The following is a 16,390-nucleotide window of genomic DNA, read 5'->3' as shown; positions in this document are numbered from 1 at the left end:
CACCCTCATCCGTGGCACGGAAGTGCTGGGCCGGACTGGCCGCCCCTCCCCCTCCCCAGGTCCAGCTCCAGCCCTCGGCGCTGACCTCCTAGTGGGGTCCCTTCTCTCTCTCAGCTTCCGCCCGTTCTGTGAGCTCCTGGGCAACAGGTGAGCTGACCTCCCCGAGCCTCAGCTTCTATCGGGGGTGGGAAAAGACACCAGCGGCAGGAAGCGATGGCGTGCCTGCCGGAGGGACTCGCCGCGGTCCTCAGCCTTCACGAGGGCCGGTCCTCGCCCTAAAGCTAGGTCGCCGGGGGCCGCCAGGGGGTGCTGCTAGGCCGCGGCCGCGGGCCCGCTCGGGGCAAGGCCTCCAGTTCCCGCCCACTGGGGCGGTGCGCGCGTGCGCACTGCGCCCCGCCCGCAGGGACTGCTGGGCCGGCGACGCGAGCGTGCGGCCGGCGGGAGCGGAGCTGCGGCCCCGAAGATGTGGAGACCTGTGAGCCCCCCGCGCGCCCGCGCCCCTCCCGCGGCCCGGCCGGGACCCGCAGGGCCCCGAGACCCTGCCCCCAGAGGTCCTCTCGCCCGACAGGGACCCTCAGGGCTCTGGAAGGAGCCCGTCACAGCCCTCAGGCGCCCTGTCCTTCGGGCCCCCACTTCAGCCCCCAGGCCCTGTGGGGAGATGCCGGGAGCCACTTAGGGGCCCACTGGAGAGGCTGCCTTCCCGACGCAGCCCACAGCCCCCCTTCTCCTCAGAAGCACGTTCTCCGTGGTGGAGCCTTGTCTCAGAGGCGGCCTCTCCAAAGCCTCTCCAACCCCGCGAGGGATGGCCCTCTAGTCCCCTCACGGGCTCCCCTCCCCAAGGAGACACTGTCCCGAGGCGACTGCCCAGCGCCTGACCCCTCCTCCCGCCCCGTGCCTCCCTTAGACCCGTCGCTGCTGCAGACTCTGCCAGAATCCCAGACCGGATCCCCCGTCTTTCTTTTTACCTGCTCCCTTGGGCACCCTTTTCGCCTGGTCACCAACCCCCCCGCCCTGGGTCATCCTGGGCTGACAGCTGCCCCCCTGCTTCTGGGGAGGCAGAGGACTCTGGGGGCTGGGAGGGGCGGCAGGTGGGCTGATGGCTGCACCAGCCCGGCGCAGAGCCACCCCTCCTCCCACCCCGTCTCCGAAAGCCCCTCTCGGGCCTTCCTAGGCTTCTGCCTGGCCCTGGGCTGCCCTCCTAACTCAGGCTTCTTTTGATCCTGAACGTGGCAGCTGACTTACCAGTTTTTTTCCTGGTCGGGCCTCCCCGTTTTATTGCGTCTCTGCGGTTTGGATTAGCACCTTTCAAACCGGGTGTCATAGTCATTGGTCATTGACCCAGGTCTTAGCCACTCCCTCCCCAGGAATCTAGCCCTCTTCTCCTGTGGTTGGTTTAGAGCCGAAGAGACTGAGGGCGGCTCATCAGCGTTTTCAAGTTGGAATTTTCTGTAGACCTTGTCTTTTTCTAATAAGCCTAGCCTTGTGGGTTTAGGTATTAGTACAAATAAAGGCCCGTTACCTTTTGTGGCTTGCAGTGCACAGCTCCGTGACATAGGGGTGTTTTATGGGCTGAGATGGTGAAGCAGTCTGAGAGTGCGGCAGAGAGACACGGAGTTGGTCTTTTATAGTTTATTTATCTTTTTATAGTTCATAAAGCTGCTTCGCACAGTCAGTTCACTCAATCCTCCAGGCTGCTTTAGCCCCTGATGAGGAGATGCTCATGACCAGTACGTGGAACGGGGCCCAGTAGCCTGCTAAGTCCTGACTGGTGTTGAGAGGGTCACAGACCCTTGGAAAAGAAAAGGACAGGGCATCACGGTCATCCACCACCTCTTCTGGGCCCAGACTCCCAGGCTCTCCCTTCCTAACCATGAGAACGTGTCTGTGCTTTGCTTTCCTCTCCTGGTGTGGGCGCAGGGCTGTTGACGTCACCATTAACCTGCCCAGGTTCTTGTCACCTCTTTGTAGTTTCTCTGTTTCAGGCCTCATGAGACTCAGCAGTTGCTTCTTACTGCTGGGGGGGGGGCTGGTTTATCCTGCAGTGACCTTTCACCTTCCTTCTAATCTGCTGTGTCTAATCAATAGGGTGTTAGAAAAACAGACAACTCAGCTTGTGCCGAAAACATGAGTGCTGTGTTAAAGTACACACAGAGTTTGTGAGGGTTGTAGTATCTATCTGAGTGTTACGACTCCAGCTCTTTTTGCTCCTTTGTAGATTGTTAGCTGAGTCCCCGATGAGCACCCTGTTTCTGCTGACAGACTGTGCAGGCACCGTTAAGAAAGCGCTAGAGGCCGGGGTAGAGGAGGCCCATCTCATCTTGTCCCAACTGGGAGGCTTTTGGAGTGAGAGGGGTGCTGGGACAACCCACATAAGCCAGGACCGCCCCAGGAAAGCCGCGTGCGTGGTCATCCTGGTGAGAAGGCTCTGTGTGCGGGAGCGTGTCCTGGGGACCCACAGCCCTCTCTGTGCATGTTTGCTGCCACGCCCCTGCCTGAGCTCTGGGTGTGGTTTGGATTACCTGTGATGTGGTGGAAATCGTGCCGGACTGGTTCTTGGAAGGTCTGGCTGTGGTCTCTGCCCCACATTTAGAGCTACATGACCTCGTTGGGCTTCAGGGACGTCTCTGTGATGGGGACATTCGGGGAGTCGCTGGGCATCCCAGCTGGAACGGAGCTAGGCAACTGGGGGCCCTGGGGGCGCTCTGGCATCGTCAGCAGGAGGCCTCATCCTTGGAGGCCGGCCCAGGGCCAGGCTGCAGTCGGGGCTGGGGCTGTCTCTCGCCTGACCGTGGCCTTCGCCCTGTTGCTCAGTGACATCCTCGCTTGGGCCATGTGGGGTTCTGGCTCATTCACCGTTTATCTTAATTCAGCAAGCATTCATGGAGTTTCTGCTTTATCTTAGAAAGCACAGGGCTAGTCGAAGTACGGAGGTGATTGGCGGGTGGGCCCTCCTCAGGCTGGTGGGGAGAAAGACTGCAAACTACCAGGCACAGTCCTGTGTGATAAGGACAGTGGGAGAGGGGTGGGGGGGTGGTAACCGTGGTGAATCAGGGTGGGGGAAGGGCCTTCTAGGCAGAAGGGCAGCCTGGGGAGCAGGCCTGGGCCGGGCTCCGCGCAGCTGTCCAAGGTCTGCCAGAGAGATGTTTAGCCCAGGAGAGAGAGTGAGAAGTCGGTGCTGGGAGTGATGAGCTGCAGCCAGAGCTCCTGCTGCAGTGGTGGCTCCTCCGAAAACAACAGAAAACTGTCACGGGGACTGTGGTCAGGGGCGGTTACTCTTCTGGCCGTGCCCCCTCTGCATCGGCCGTGTGTTCGGAGGCTGTGGACGCTGGTCCTCAGCTTCCCTGCCAGAGCCCCTGCTGGTGGTGGATAGCGGTTAGGAGGCTGCGGGCGCAGTGGGGGCCTCGTGCCTTAAACGATTCAGGTTCAGCATCCTCCTGTAAAAGAGCTGTATGTTTTAATATGATCCTGATGTGTAAACTTATTTGTCACTTAGGTGACTTGACTTTTCCTCACCAGACCCTTCCTACTAATGGCTCAGGGGGACAGTGTGCTCCGCCCTGTGGCTGTCAGGACCTGCCATCTGGGGAAGGACAGGGTGACGACTAGGGGGCAGCGGTTTGACTTGGGCTCCACCCCCAGAATTGCCAGGCGTTTCTGCTGTGGACCATGTGAGGAGATATGTGTGAAAGCCCCACCATCAGAAATGCCCACCTTTTGTTGAACACCTGTTAGGTGCCAGACCCTGAGCGAGGTACTTTATTTCTACCATGTTTCACCTTTCCAGCCTGGTAAGGTGTCAGCGGGGAGTCGCCCCCAGGCAGAGGGTAAAGGTTGGTGAGGCCGGCGGGCTGGGCCTTTGTTGCTGCAGCGCAGCGCTCGCCCCTCGTGGGCCCTGCCCCGCTCCACGGCACCCCGTCAGCACGAGGGCACTGAGTTCTGTGCTGTCTGTACGCCGTTCTGTGCCATTCCACTGGGGTCACCAGAAAAGCAGCTGGGGCTGCACACACTTCTCCTCTGGGGTGTCCTCATCGTGTGCCCCTCAGAGTCTCCCTGATGGACTCTGGTCTTGCCCCGGGTGGCAGGGCTTGGAGGATGAGCCCTCTATCAGGGGCGCCCTCCTCTCCCGCAGTCTTCTGCTGCTTCTAAGTCAGAAATACGCAGACCACGTGTGCGGGGCCTCTTGGGGAGGAGGTGTGATGCTGGGCTCAGCCGTGGTTTTGGAGCAGCTGTGCCCGGGCTCTGGGTGTGACAGCCCCTGCCAGCCCTCACCTCAGCGTTGGCGCCCGCAGCCTCTTGACTCTGTGCCTCCAGGTCGATGGCACGTCGGCTAGAATAACTCGTGGATCCGTCCTTTCTTTCCCTCTGAATGTAATCATTATCAACCAGCTTTGGCCATTTTCCTTCTCTGTCACAGGGTGCAGTCCCCATGGGACCTTGCAGCGAGGCCCTCTCTGCTGCCCGTCCACTCCAGTAGCTGAGCATTTCTTCATGTCTGTATATAGTGTACTCCAAGCTTTTCATAAGTTGGCCCCTGACTCATGATGGTTTGACTTAAGATTTTTCAACTTTATGATGCTGCAAAAGTGATACACATTCAGTAGAAACCGTGCTTCGAATTTTGAATTTTGATCTTTTCCTGGACCAGTGATGCAGGGTGGATACTCTCTCCTGATGCTGGGCAGCTCCCCGGCAGCCCCGAGGTCACGAGGGTGCACAGCGGTGCCCTGACGGCCATTCTGTATTCACTTTCAATCAGTTACATGAGGTAGTCCGCACTTTAGTATAAAACAGGTTTTGTGCTAGGTGGTTTCGCCCCCTTGTAGGCTAATATGAGTGTTGTGAGCGCGTTTCAGGAAGGCCAGGCTCAGCTGGGACGTTGGGTAGGCTCAGTGTATTAAATGCACTTCCGCCTCTTACGATGTTCTCAGCTTACAGTGGGTCTGACCCTAGCCCTAACCCATCATAAGTCGAGGAGGATCTGTAGTCTCTCTTCTGGGCTAAACAAACCCTTTTTTCTTTCTGAAAAAGCAGGGGGCAGCTGACGATCTTTCAATATAAATAGTTGGACTTCCCTGGTGGCGCAGTGAATAAGACTCTGTGCTCCGAATGCAGGGGGCCTGGGTTCTATCCCTGGTCAGGGAACTAGATCCCACATGCATGCCACAACTAAGGAGCCCTGGAGCTGCAACTAAGGAACCCACCTGCCACAACTAAGACCTGGTGCAACCAAAGAAATAAATACAATATAAATAGTTTAGTTCAACCGAGCAAATACGTCCTTCTTGTTAGGTGGGGTGGTCTGCAGAGCAAGGGGGGCAGGGTTGTTGGGAGGAGGGTTAGGGCATTGGGGACCAGCGGGCAGCTTAGTGCAGTGAGGAGGGCCTAGCGGCAGGTAGCTTCAGCGTGTGCCTCCGCCTGCCCTGCACGCTGGGCTGGACATTGCTCGAGGGCTTTGCAGATGTCAGCTCACTCACCCTCACTTCAGCAGTACAGCAGTCCCCACCTTACAGACAGGGAAACTGAGGCACAGAGGGAAGGCACTTACCCACGCCGCGTGGCTGGTAAGTGCTGGAGCCCAGATTCCAACTCCAGCCCCAGAAGTCTGGCTCCAGGCTCTACTTGAGTCTCTGGGGCGGGGCCTTCCCGTGTCTGGTGTTGCGTGGTGTCCCTGGCCTCTACCCGCTTGATGCCAGGAGCACCCCCTCCCCTGAGTTGTGACAACTAGGAGTGTCTCCAGACAGTGCCAGGTCTGCCTGTCCTGTACCAGCTACCTCGCCTTCCACATGCCGCCTTCCTGACTGGACTCAGAGTATAGCAGACGCATTGCACCTTTGATCATGAAAACATTTACACGTAGGGACAAGCTGACAGCGTGGTCCCAGAGAGTTAATTATCCAGATGCCACCACCTAGATCGACCCATTATTAACATCTTCCCCTAGTGGATCTATTTCTATTTGAAAATATATATTTTGTTGTCGTTGGACCATTTGAAAGTAAGTCACAGACGTTCTGACACATAATCTCTAAATACTTCAATGTGCAGCCCCTAAACAAGGATATTATGTAACCACAGTAACCGTCAGGCCTAAAAATCCTAATTTTTGTGCTCCCTGGTGTCTGGGGTCCCTCAAATGTTCCATAGGTGCTTTCTTTAAGATTGAGGTTTTAGTCAGGGTTCATGCTTTGCACTTGGTGCAAAGTCGTCCCACGTTTTCTCTCCTGACTTTTCTTTTTTAACTTCTAAGGAAAAATTGCAAATATTTACGGAAGTAGAGAGAACTGATAAATGACAGTGCCGGGCACCAGTAGTCCTCAATGCGTGGATGCTCATGGCTTTCTGGAGCGGCCAGGCTGCTGTGTAGAGACACCCCAGGCTCGGGAATCCTCAGGGTCATTGATGACGATCGAGGAGCCCCGGGGCTGTTGTCATTCCTCATTCCGTGGGCCTGTGATCTCGCTGAGAAGGCCAGAGTCGCGGCAGGGCGCTCGCTGGCCAGAGGAGCAGGCAGCTGGCGTGCGGGGCGTCCGGGCCTCGGCCGTCTTGCCTGGTTCCTCACGCTGGCCCTGAACCTACCCCACACCCCACCCCCGCCCCCAGGCCACAGCGCCGCCTTGGGCTCCAGCCCCCTCTTGCTGGGTATTTGGCCCGGCCTCCTCCCAGGCTGACCACTCCAGCGTATGCCCCCCCCCCCGCTTGAAAACCCTGGGCCCCCCCGCCTCACGCTACAGCTGACTTTGCTGCCCACCCTTTTCTGTCTGGGCGCCCCTCCCCACCTCTGACCACATGTTATGTTTTCCACTCACAAGCCACACGGGCCTGTCTCCTCCCCAGCAATGCCCTTACCTTCCTGGCTTCCTCTGCCCCAGCGTCCGGGTGGAAGACCCACTTGCTGCCAGGCCGTGGGATCCCTGACGCCCTCTCACCTGGTGCTGCTCCTGCGTGCAGCGCGCGGCGCCCCCCCCACCACCACCACCCCGCGCTCGGGTCTGGCCTGGGACACAGCCAGGGCTGTGGGCTCAGAGAGTGGGGGAGGGCGGGCCTGCTGGAGACGGGGCCAGAGCCAGAGGAGGGCAGCAGGGATGCGGGCAGGAGGGTTCTGGCTGTGGTCCTTGGTTGCACCGTGGCCCCACACGGGCAGGGTGTGTTTGGTGGGTGTGTGCGGTCGCAGACGTGGGCTCGGGTGAGGGGTACAGGGGTCTGGACACCTCTCAGAGAGCAGGCAGCGCCGGGCAGCCAGGCAGGGCTGCCTGAGGGGGAGGCCCGGTGTGGAAGCAGCCGGGCCTTCCCCGCCCCCCACGCCTGCTGGCACCACAGACCCTTGTCGTCTGTGAGGTGGGAGGTGACTGGGGTCCCAGCCTGCAGCCGCCGTGTGTGCCATGCCCCAGGCCAGGTCAGGTCGTGCGGGCCAGGTAGGGGGGCAGCGGGGTGGACAGCAGGCTGGGCCGCCCTCTGGCACAGAAGGCCTGGGGCTCTGCATGCCCGAGTCCGCCCGCCGCTGCCTGTCTTGCCTTGGCGGGGTTTTCCTTGAGGATCTGCACTTGCTGTGTGTGGCCTTATGGGGTGGAACTTTCTGTCCTGTTCTCCTCTTGGGACGGCAGGTCATGGACCTTTTCCTCTGACTTTTGTGTAGTTTTGCATCCTCGAAATTGTCTTCAGGGCTGTGTGCCGTGTGCCAGGTGCTGTGTGCCGTGTGCCGTGTGCCGTGTGCTTCGGCCAGAAAGTGACGGGAACGTCAGCTCCCTATTCGGCCCATAATAATAGCGCTAACGCCTGTGTTGTGGGCTGTGACTGACTTCGCACATTTTTTTTTACCCTAAAAACTGAGAATTTAGAGTTGGGGAGTCTGTGGTTGAGGAACTCTTTAAGGTCTTATTCAAATAAGATTGGGAGACCAAGGCTGCCAGTGGGCGCAGGAGAGCCGCGATGTTTCTTCCGTGGCCCCTGAGACAGAGCAGCGTGTTGGCCTGTCTCCCCGGCACTTTGCTTCTCTACCTGCCCCTCGGCTGTGGCTCCTCCAGCCTTCCCCTGCCTCCTCCAGGCAGAAGCTTTCCACGTCTGGCCGCTGGGGGCTCAGCAAGCACAGGTTCCTGGTGCCCTCGTTTGCTTTCCGAGCAGGCACCACCCCAAGGCTGTCTGCCTCCTTTCTGATCGCGTGGTGAAGATTCTCGGCCCTTCCTTGGGAGGCCGCTGGTCTCAGCAGCGGGAAATAGGACACGAGGGCTCTCAGGGCCCAGCAGAGTGTTAGGGGCAGGGACCGAGGGGCATTTCCAGTGGCCTGTGGAGGGGCTTCTGAGGAGGACGCCCCGTGTGCAGATGCACGTAGCCTTCCCTTCCCTCGCGTGGTGCGTGGCCCTCAGCCTGCTCTTAACCCGGCGGAGCCTCTGCCTGCCTGCGTCAGACACGCGAGGGCCCAGGAAGCACCAGGGCTGTTCAGTGACGTGTCTGGGGCGGGGGGGAGGGTCCCTGCCTGTGTGAGGCCGGGGGGCATGTTCCCGCCGCCAACGCCGTGCCCTCTGCTCGCTTCGCAGTCCCAGCTCTGCCACTTCCACTCGGCCCTGCTGCAGGGCAGGCTGAAGCCCTGGCCATCCCCCACTGCCTTCTTCAGGAGAAACCTCGGGGCACCGCCTGCAAGGTGGTGAGTTGGCCACAGGCACCCTCCAGGGCATGTGCCCCTCATCAGGCAGGGGCGACCTCCGTTGTGGGGCTGTGCCTTCTCTACGCCACCCGCGAGACGGGACGCGCCTGCTCCCATGTGCGGTGCGCGGCTGCCCCACCGCCAGGGTCCTGGCCTGGGACTCGGCCAGGGCTGTGGGCTCAGAGAGTGGGGGAGGGCGGGCCAGAGCAAGAGTGGCAGCAAGGGGTTGGAGGGCCGGGTGGGCAGTGGGCAGGCTGGAGCCCACTTGGAGCCCTGGGGTCTGGGGGGCTCAGACGAGGTGACTCGGACCCGGAGGTCAGAGAGCACTGCGGTGACCACACAGGCGTCCGGAGTCGGTGCTGCCTGCCGAGGTCCTGGTGAGGCCACAGCGGCCGTGGGCTGGGCCTGGAGAGCCAAGGCTGCAGGGGCCGGGGCAGACGGGAAGTAACCCCGGCCGTGTGCCTGTCGTCTTCCAGGCCCTCGAGACCGCGGCCCCTGTGGAAGAAGGCACTCTCCGCCGCGGTGCTGGGGGCGCCCCTGCTCCTCGGGGCGAGGTACTTCATGGCTGAGCCACAGGAGAGGAGGCGGATGCGGCTCGTGGCGGACGGCATCGGGCGCTTCAGCAGGTAGGGGGCCGGCAAGGTGGCGGCTTCTCCCCGCTGCGTCCCATTCTCAGGCGTGCGGGGCCTGTGTGGGGGGCTGGGAGGGGCAGCAGGGTTTTGCTGGGACCTCTTGTGCTGCCCGGTGGGGCAGCCGAGCGCCGCGGTGCCCACGCCATCCACGCTGGGCACGGCCCCCACAGACCCCACCTCAGGCCTCTGCCTCACCTCCCTTCGGGCCGCCCCAGCACTCCCAAGGAGAGTTGGCATCCAGGCGGAGAGCTTGGGGCTCACAGGGAAGGACTGCCTCTCGCCTCCACTCCCAGTGTCCTGGACTGGTGACGGGCCTTGCTGGTCATTGGCGTCCAGGGCGCCTTAAGCTGAAGGGTCTCTCATACTCCTGTATCTCGCGGGGCAGGATTCTGGGGCTGTGGGGCGGTCTTCCCATTGGAGCAGCTTGGGCAGGCATTCCTGCTCCAGTCAGATCCAGGAATTCCTACAGCCACAGGGTCTTGAGAGCCAGCTCTTGGCATTGAGTGAAACTTGAGCTTACCCAAACCCATGGTTGGACTGGGGGTGCACGATTGCCTGGGGAGGGGGCTCACATGAGACCTTGGTTGAGGAGGCCGCTGCAGGTGTCCTGCTTGGCCAGCTCTGAGCTCCTGCTGCCCTTTGGGAGCCTGGGTCGGTTTCCCAGGGCAGGCTCAGGATGCCAAGGGCTTGGGGCACTTGGCTGAAGCTTTGTTGAAATTTACCCCAGTGGCAGCCATAGGTGGGCAGATGGCCAAACGCTTTACCTCATTCCATCTTCAGGATGAAACAAGGCGTTCTGTCCTCAGCTCGCTGGCAGCGGCTGCGCCCACGCCGTCTTCCAGGGTGGTTGTTTGATGGGTTTGCCTGGAGCTCCTAGTTGCCCTCCTGGGCAGGTTCTAGGCAGTGGCCTCTGTGTCCTGCAGGGTTTCCCAGTCTCCATAGCCTAGAGATTGATGAGGGCAGAGCCTGGGGTTGGCTCTCCTGTGGCTTTCCACCATGAGGGACCGCACAGGACCAGTGGGGGACTGTCCCCAAGCAGCCTCGTTCTGAAGATGACACTGAGCAAGTCTGGGCTGTCTCACCTTCTGCTGCATACATGCTGCTGTTTCCCAGCATTAGATACCCCATGGCAGACTTGGTATACCCCTGCCTTCTCCACTTCCCTCCCGAAAAGGGTATTTTCACAGCTTGCTTTCAGAGGCTGAGCTAGAACTATTTTCCCAACAATCTGTGCGATCTCGTCAGCTCTCAGCCCTAACAGTTGCCAGAACAGGCAGGCCTGATGGAGCATCCCTGGCTGGGCGCAGGGTGACCACGGGGCCCCTGGAGACCTCGGGGCCCACAGTGCGTCCTGGGTAACAGGGCAACGTACGTGCAGGGGCCCAAGGAAGGAGCGTGGGTGGTGAGTAATTCAGGACCAGCTCGCCCAAGGGCAGCGGGGCTCATCCTGCTGTGGGAGGGGAGACCAGAACGTACCGCATGCACCCGGGCTCACTCGCAGGGGCTGGGGTGGTGGAGGGTGGCATCGGGGTCCATTTCTGCCCCCACCCCTTACTTAATTTTAACTTTTAAAAATCCTGTGGGCTTTTTTTGGACACAATTTCAAATGTCCAAAGAAGTTGGACTGATAACATAAAAGAACTTTTTTATTTTTGAAACATTGACAAATAAGTTGTCAATATGCCCCATTACCCCTGAAACCTTGAGTTATTTCCTAAACAAGGACATTCTCCTCCACGGCCACAATCGGGAAACTGATACATTGTGACCCTCTAACCCTCAGACCCTGTGTTACCAGGTGCCCCAGTAACAACCTTTTCAACACAAAGATCCCACCTGGGCCCATGTCTAGTCTCCAGGCTGGAAGAGCCCTCACTGTCTCCTCAGCTCTCATGGCTAAACTCAAGGTCAGGGCATGGCCCCCCAGACCCCCGCTTGCCCAGGGTGTCTGACACCAGCTGCAGGTTCCAGCGTCCCCATGGCTTCCCTCACCTCAAACCACTGGCTACAAATTGGGGGGTCCCCACAGACCCTCAGTTTTGATAGTTCCCTAGGACAACTCAGGAAATACTGTACTTATGATTATGGTGTTATCTTAGCAGAAAGATAAAGTCGGAATAAGCAAAAGGAAGAGATGCCCAGGGTGAAGTGAGGTCTGGGAGGCTCCCAGCCTCGGAACTTCCATGTCCTCAGACACATCCCCCGCCTCTCATCCCCCTCTGACAGTACACGTGGGTCACCCCCAAGCTTTGGTGTCCAGAGTTTCATCTCACAGCCCTGATTGATTGAAGACCCTGAACTCTAACCCCGTGGTTGTCCTTTCCGGCTGGCAGAGCCCCTCACTGGTGTGAACCGTCAAGGCTGTTATGCGGCTCAGATGCTTCCATCACTTTGGTGTCCAGGAAATCTCATGGGTTTAGGGGCACCTCCCAGGAGCTGGGTAATGTTAATTCTTCGTCACATGACGACCTTGACATATTTGTGGGCAGATAGGCCATAATATTGTACGACAGGGTGTCAGCAAACTCTGGCCCTGTGGCAAATACAAGGGTCAGAGGTGCTGCCTGTTCTATAAATAGAGCTCCTTGGAGCGGCAGCCATGCCCCCCTCACCCTCCTGAGGCTGCCCCTAAGGCCCAAAGTATGTATGTATGTATGTATGTATGTATGTATGTATATTTATTTATATTTTATTTATATTTATATATATATATATATTTTATTTACTTGTTTGCTTATTTGTTTACTTGTTTGTTTATGGCTGCGTTGGGTCTTCAGTGCTGTGCGCAGGCTTTTCTGTAGTTGCGGTGAGCAGGGGCTACTCTTCGTTGCGCTGTGCGGGCTTCTCATTGCAGTGGCTTCTCTTTTTTTTTTTTTTTTTTTTTTTTGCTGTACGCGGGCCTCTCACTGTCGTGGCCTCTCCCGTTGCGGAGCACAGGCTCCGGACGCACAGGCTCAGCGGCCATGGCTCACGGGCCCAGCCGCTCCGCGGCATATGGGATCCTCCCAGACCGGGGCACGAACCCGTATCCCCTGCATCGGCAGGCGGACTTTCAACCACTGCGCCACCAGGGAGGCCCGCAGTGGCTTCTCTTGTGGAGCACGGGCTCTAGGCGCGTGGGTTCAGTAGTTGCAGCATGCAGGCTCAGTAGTTGTGGCTTGCGGGCTCTAGAGCGCAGTCTCAGTAGTTGTGGCGCACAGGCTTAGTTGCTCCGCGGCATGTGGGATCTTCCCAGACCAGGGCTCGAGCCTGTGTCCCCTGCATTGGCAGGCGGATTCTTAACCGCTGAGCCACCAGGGAAGCCCCTGACCCCTCTCTTTTAATCTCCAGCATCTGACTGTAAATTGTTTCAAACGTACAGCAGAGCTGGTGAGCCTGGCTTTTATCAATAGCATCTCGCAACCCTTCCAACGCCCTCTGTCCTTTGAGCATTTTACTCCTGCTGGCGGCACAGTCACTCCAGGCTTAGCCATGGAAGCAGCTAGTCTCCTGATGGTTCTTCGGGATGGAGCAGGGGCTCAGGGGCCACGGTGAGGATGCCGGTGTGCTCGCCACTCTGGGCTGTCTGCCCCAGGCTCCTCCATGGACAAGGGCTGCGGGCATGCGCACGTGTGTGGCTGTGAGCACACATGCCCAGGGCCCTATGTTTGCTTCTGTGGCCAGCCATCGACGGCAAACCCGCTGTTCATTTCCCACACGGGTCATTCTGGTTTTCTCCCTTTCTGTGTCTGTAACTCCTTCTCCAACTGGGAGAAGCCCGGCTCCCCTTGTCCCTAATTTACTGACTTATTAGCTAGCCCACCCGAGTATAGCCATCACCCCACTGCCCTCACCTGCACCCCTACCCTCACCCCTGTGCAGACCTTGCATTAGCTTTTGGACGAATTATTCAGGAAGGAGGGCAGCTCCTCTTTGGGTCGCGGGGTGCTCAGAGAAATCCTGTCTCCTTGCTCACCCTGCCTCACAGACAGCCCTGTTTGCTTCCTGTGTCAGGCTGGGGTGGGTGGGACAGACCCGGTTCGTGGCACTCTGTCTGGGCTGACCTCATTGCTCTAAGACACCGGTCTCCACAGCTGCTGGGAGGGCAGGAAGCCTTTGCAGGATCTGGCAGCCTCTTCCTTCCCACCTTTTCATCCTGGCCCCTCGTGGCGGAGGCGCTGGAACAGGACATGCTGGGGCGGGCAGAGGCTCGGCCTGCACCGGGGCCCCGAGAAGCAGGAGCCCCACACCCTGCTCATGACAGTTTGAGGGGCTGGGGTCTGCGGCACTGGAGGCCTGGATTCTGGTCCTGGATCCTCCCCTCTCCAGACCCAGGGCCGCCTTGTCCATAGCCTGGGGCATGGGAGTGAGCGAGGACCCCTGCCCACACCAGAAGGCCTGGGCCTGCGGGACTTCCCGGGGCCGTGCCCTCAGCTGGGAGAGCAGGCCCCAGCTCTGGGGTTTGAGCCCCAGGGGCTCCTGTCCACTCCAGTCGGAGTGCAGAGGAGACAGGGCCAGTGGTGCGGGGGGCCTGAGCGAGGGCATGTCCACAGACGGAGCGGCCGGTGCAGCTGTGCTAGCTCGTGGATGGATTTCCTAGTGTAACACGTGTTATCAAAGAATGGAAAGAGCACGCCTGCTTGTTGGGGCCCGAGGCCCCCGTTCCTGTCCCAGGCGCCCCTGGGTGCACAGTGAGGGGCTGAGGGGTGGTGTGGATGCAGGCTGCCCAGTCCACAGCCCAGCGGCTGAGACTGACCCGCTGGCCACGCAGCCCCGAGAGCCCGGCAGCCCTGCCAGGTGCTCACGGCGGTCCGGGGTGCTGGCGGGGATCGGAGGTGAGTGCCCGCTGGGGCTGAGGGCAGCCTCTGCCCACAGGTCTTTGAGGGTCGGCCTGCAGATCTCCCTGGATTACTGGTGGTGCACAAATGTCGTCCTGCGAGGGGTGGAGGAGGTTTGTTCCTGCGTCCTGGCCTGGCTGGTCCTGGCCTGCGGCCTGGGGGGATGGGGGTGCCCAGGTGGAGGTGCCCGCCCGCCCCCATCTCTTCCCTCTATACCTGTGGCCAGAACAGCCCGGGGTACTTGGAGGTGATGTCTGCATGTCACCAGCGGGCGGCCGACGCCCTGGTGGCTGGGGCCATCAGCAACGGGGGCCTCTACGTGAAGCTGGGCCAGGGGCTGTGCTCCTTCAACCACCTGCTGCCCCCTGAGTACATCAAGACACTGCGGGTGCTGGAGGACAGGGCTCTCACGCGGGGCTTCCAGGAGGTGAGCCCTTCTCGCGGGAGTGTGGAGGCAGGGAGCGGCCGCAGGCTGCTCCGAGCCATGCCCCCCACCCCACCCCGCTGTCCTGCCAGGTGGACGAGCTGTTCCTCGAAGACTTCCAGGCCCCGCCCCACGAGCTCTTCCAGGAGTTTGACTACCAGCCCATCGCGGCGGCGAGCCTGGCCCAGGTGCACCGCGCCAGGCTGCACGACGGCACCATGGTGGCCGTGAAGGTACGCGGGGCCCCCGCGGGGCGCCGCGGGGGGCACCCGGGCGCCAGTGGCCAGTCCTCCCTGCAGCCTCCCGTGCAGGTGCAGTACATCGACCTGCGGGACCGCTTCGACGGCGACATCCACACCCTGGAGCTCCTGCTGCAGCTCGTTGAGCTCATGCACCCCAGCTTCGGCTTCAGCTGGGTCCTCCAGGTAACCGAGGGGGCCCGAGGGGGCCGGGGGTGGGCCGCCTTCTGAGCTGGACCTCCAGCTTCCCATGTGGCCCCCAGGACCTGAAGGGGACCCTGGCCCAGGAGCTGGACTTTGAGAACGAGGGCCGCAATGCCGAGCGCTGTGCGCGGGAGCTGCAGCACTTCCGCTATGTCGTGGTGCCACGCGTGCACTGGGACGTGTCCAGCAAGGTGGGCTGGGTCCCTTCCTGGGCGGGGGTGTGCAGGCCTGCTGAGCTGAGGCACCTGTCCTCTCCCAGCGCGTGCTGACGGCGGAATTCTGTGAGGGCTGCAAGGTCAACGACGTGGAGGCCATCAAGACCATGGGGCTGGCGGTGCGGGACGTGAGTGCCGTGTGCCGGGGCGGGGGAGGGTACGTGTGCCGTGGGCCCAGAATGATGGCACGTGGCCTCCTCTCCCCAGATAGCAGAGAAACTGATCAAGGCCTTTGCCGAGCAGATATTTTACACAGGCTTCGTCCACTCTGACCCCCACCCTGGCAATGGTAGGAAAAGGCCTGAGGGGGTGGGAGTCGGGTCTGGGGTCAGGGGTCAGGGGTCAGGGTGGGGCGGTGTGAGACGGCGCGCCCTGTCCCTAGTTCTGGTGCGGAAAGGCCCCGATGGGAAGGGACAGCTGGTGCTGCTGGACCACGGGCTGTACCAGTTCCTGGATGAGAAGTAAGCTGGGGGCGTGCGGGCTGGGTGGGCACCCCCCGCCCTGCAGGCCGGCCTCCCCCACCCGCACACCGCTCATTGCTGGGCCCCCCAGGGATCGGTCAGCCCTGTGCCAGCTGTGGCGGGCCGTCATTCTGAGGGACGAGGCTGCCATGAAGGCGCACGCAGCTGAGCTCGGGGTGCAAGGTGAGGCCGGGGGGTGGGTGTGAGGCGGGGAGAGTGCACAGCCCTGGCTCAGGCCCCCCCAGACTACTTCCTGTTCTCCGAGGTGCTCATGCAGCGGCCTGTGCGCCTGGGGCAGCTGTGGCGCTCACACCTGCTGAGCCGTGAGGAGGCGGCCTACATGCAGGACATGGCGCGGGCACACTTCGAGGAGGTCATGGCGGTGCTCAAGGCCCTGCCGCGGTCCATGCTGCTGGTGCTGCGCAACCTCAACACCGTGCGCGCCATCAACACCGCTCTGGGCGCCCCGGTGGACCGCTACTTCCTCATGGCCCAGAGGTGCGCCCCCACCCCCTCCACCCTCCACTCCACGCATGCACAGGAGGGGCGGGGCTGACGGCCTGGGGGTCGGTGGTCTCTCTGCAGCGCAGTCCGGGGCTGGAGCCGCCTGGTGGGCGCCACGGGCCAGAACGTCTATGGCGCCAGTGTCCTGCGCCACATCAGGGTCATCTGGGAGTCGTTCAAGTTTGAAGTGGCCCTGAGGTGAGAAGGCGCGCGGGGTCCGAAGGGCGGGTAGCCAGGGCCCACCCCCTCGCCAACC

General features: G+C 60.7%; 1 protein-coding gene across 8 annotated transcripts in view; it reads left to right on the top strand.

The window, feature by feature from the left end:
* The first annotated feature begins 408 nt into the window (after window positions 1-408).
* ADCK5 (aarF domain containing kinase 5) overlaps window positions 409-16,390 on the top strand; it is a 16,265-nt gene continuing 283 nt past the window's right edge. Inside the window, exons 1-14 of one of the 8 annotated variants that reach the window (XM_082601562.1) lie at window positions 409-475; window positions 8,532-8,638; window positions 9,115-9,264; window positions 14,125-14,200; window positions 14,314-14,514; window positions 14,604-14,744; window positions 14,823-14,936; window positions 15,014-15,145; window positions 15,214-15,297; window positions 15,377-15,458; window positions 15,552-15,630; window positions 15,722-15,813; window positions 15,876-16,128; window positions 16,216-16,332. In XM_082601562.1, the coding sequence (XP_082457688.1) occupies window positions 464-475; window positions 8,532-8,638; window positions 9,115-9,264; window positions 14,125-14,200; window positions 14,314-14,514; window positions 14,604-14,744; window positions 14,823-14,936; window positions 15,014-15,145; window positions 15,214-15,297; window positions 15,377-15,458; window positions 15,552-15,630; window positions 15,722-15,813; window positions 15,876-16,128; window positions 16,216-16,332 (1,640 nt within the window). In that variant the 5' untranslated portion in view covers window positions 409-463. The other 7 variants (XM_082601557.1, XM_082601559.1, XM_082601555.1 and 4 more) reach the window with 7 other exon arrangements.

Source organism: Mesoplodon mirus (genome assembly GCF_964341445.2).
Source record: "Mesoplodon mirus genome assembly, chromosome: 16".
Lineage (NCBI taxonomy): Eukaryota > Metazoa > Chordata > Mammalia > Artiodactyla > Ziphiidae > Mesoplodon > Mesoplodon mirus.
The sequence above is the reverse complement of the archived record's forward strand: the minus strand, read 5'-3'. Positions and strand labels throughout refer to the sequence as shown.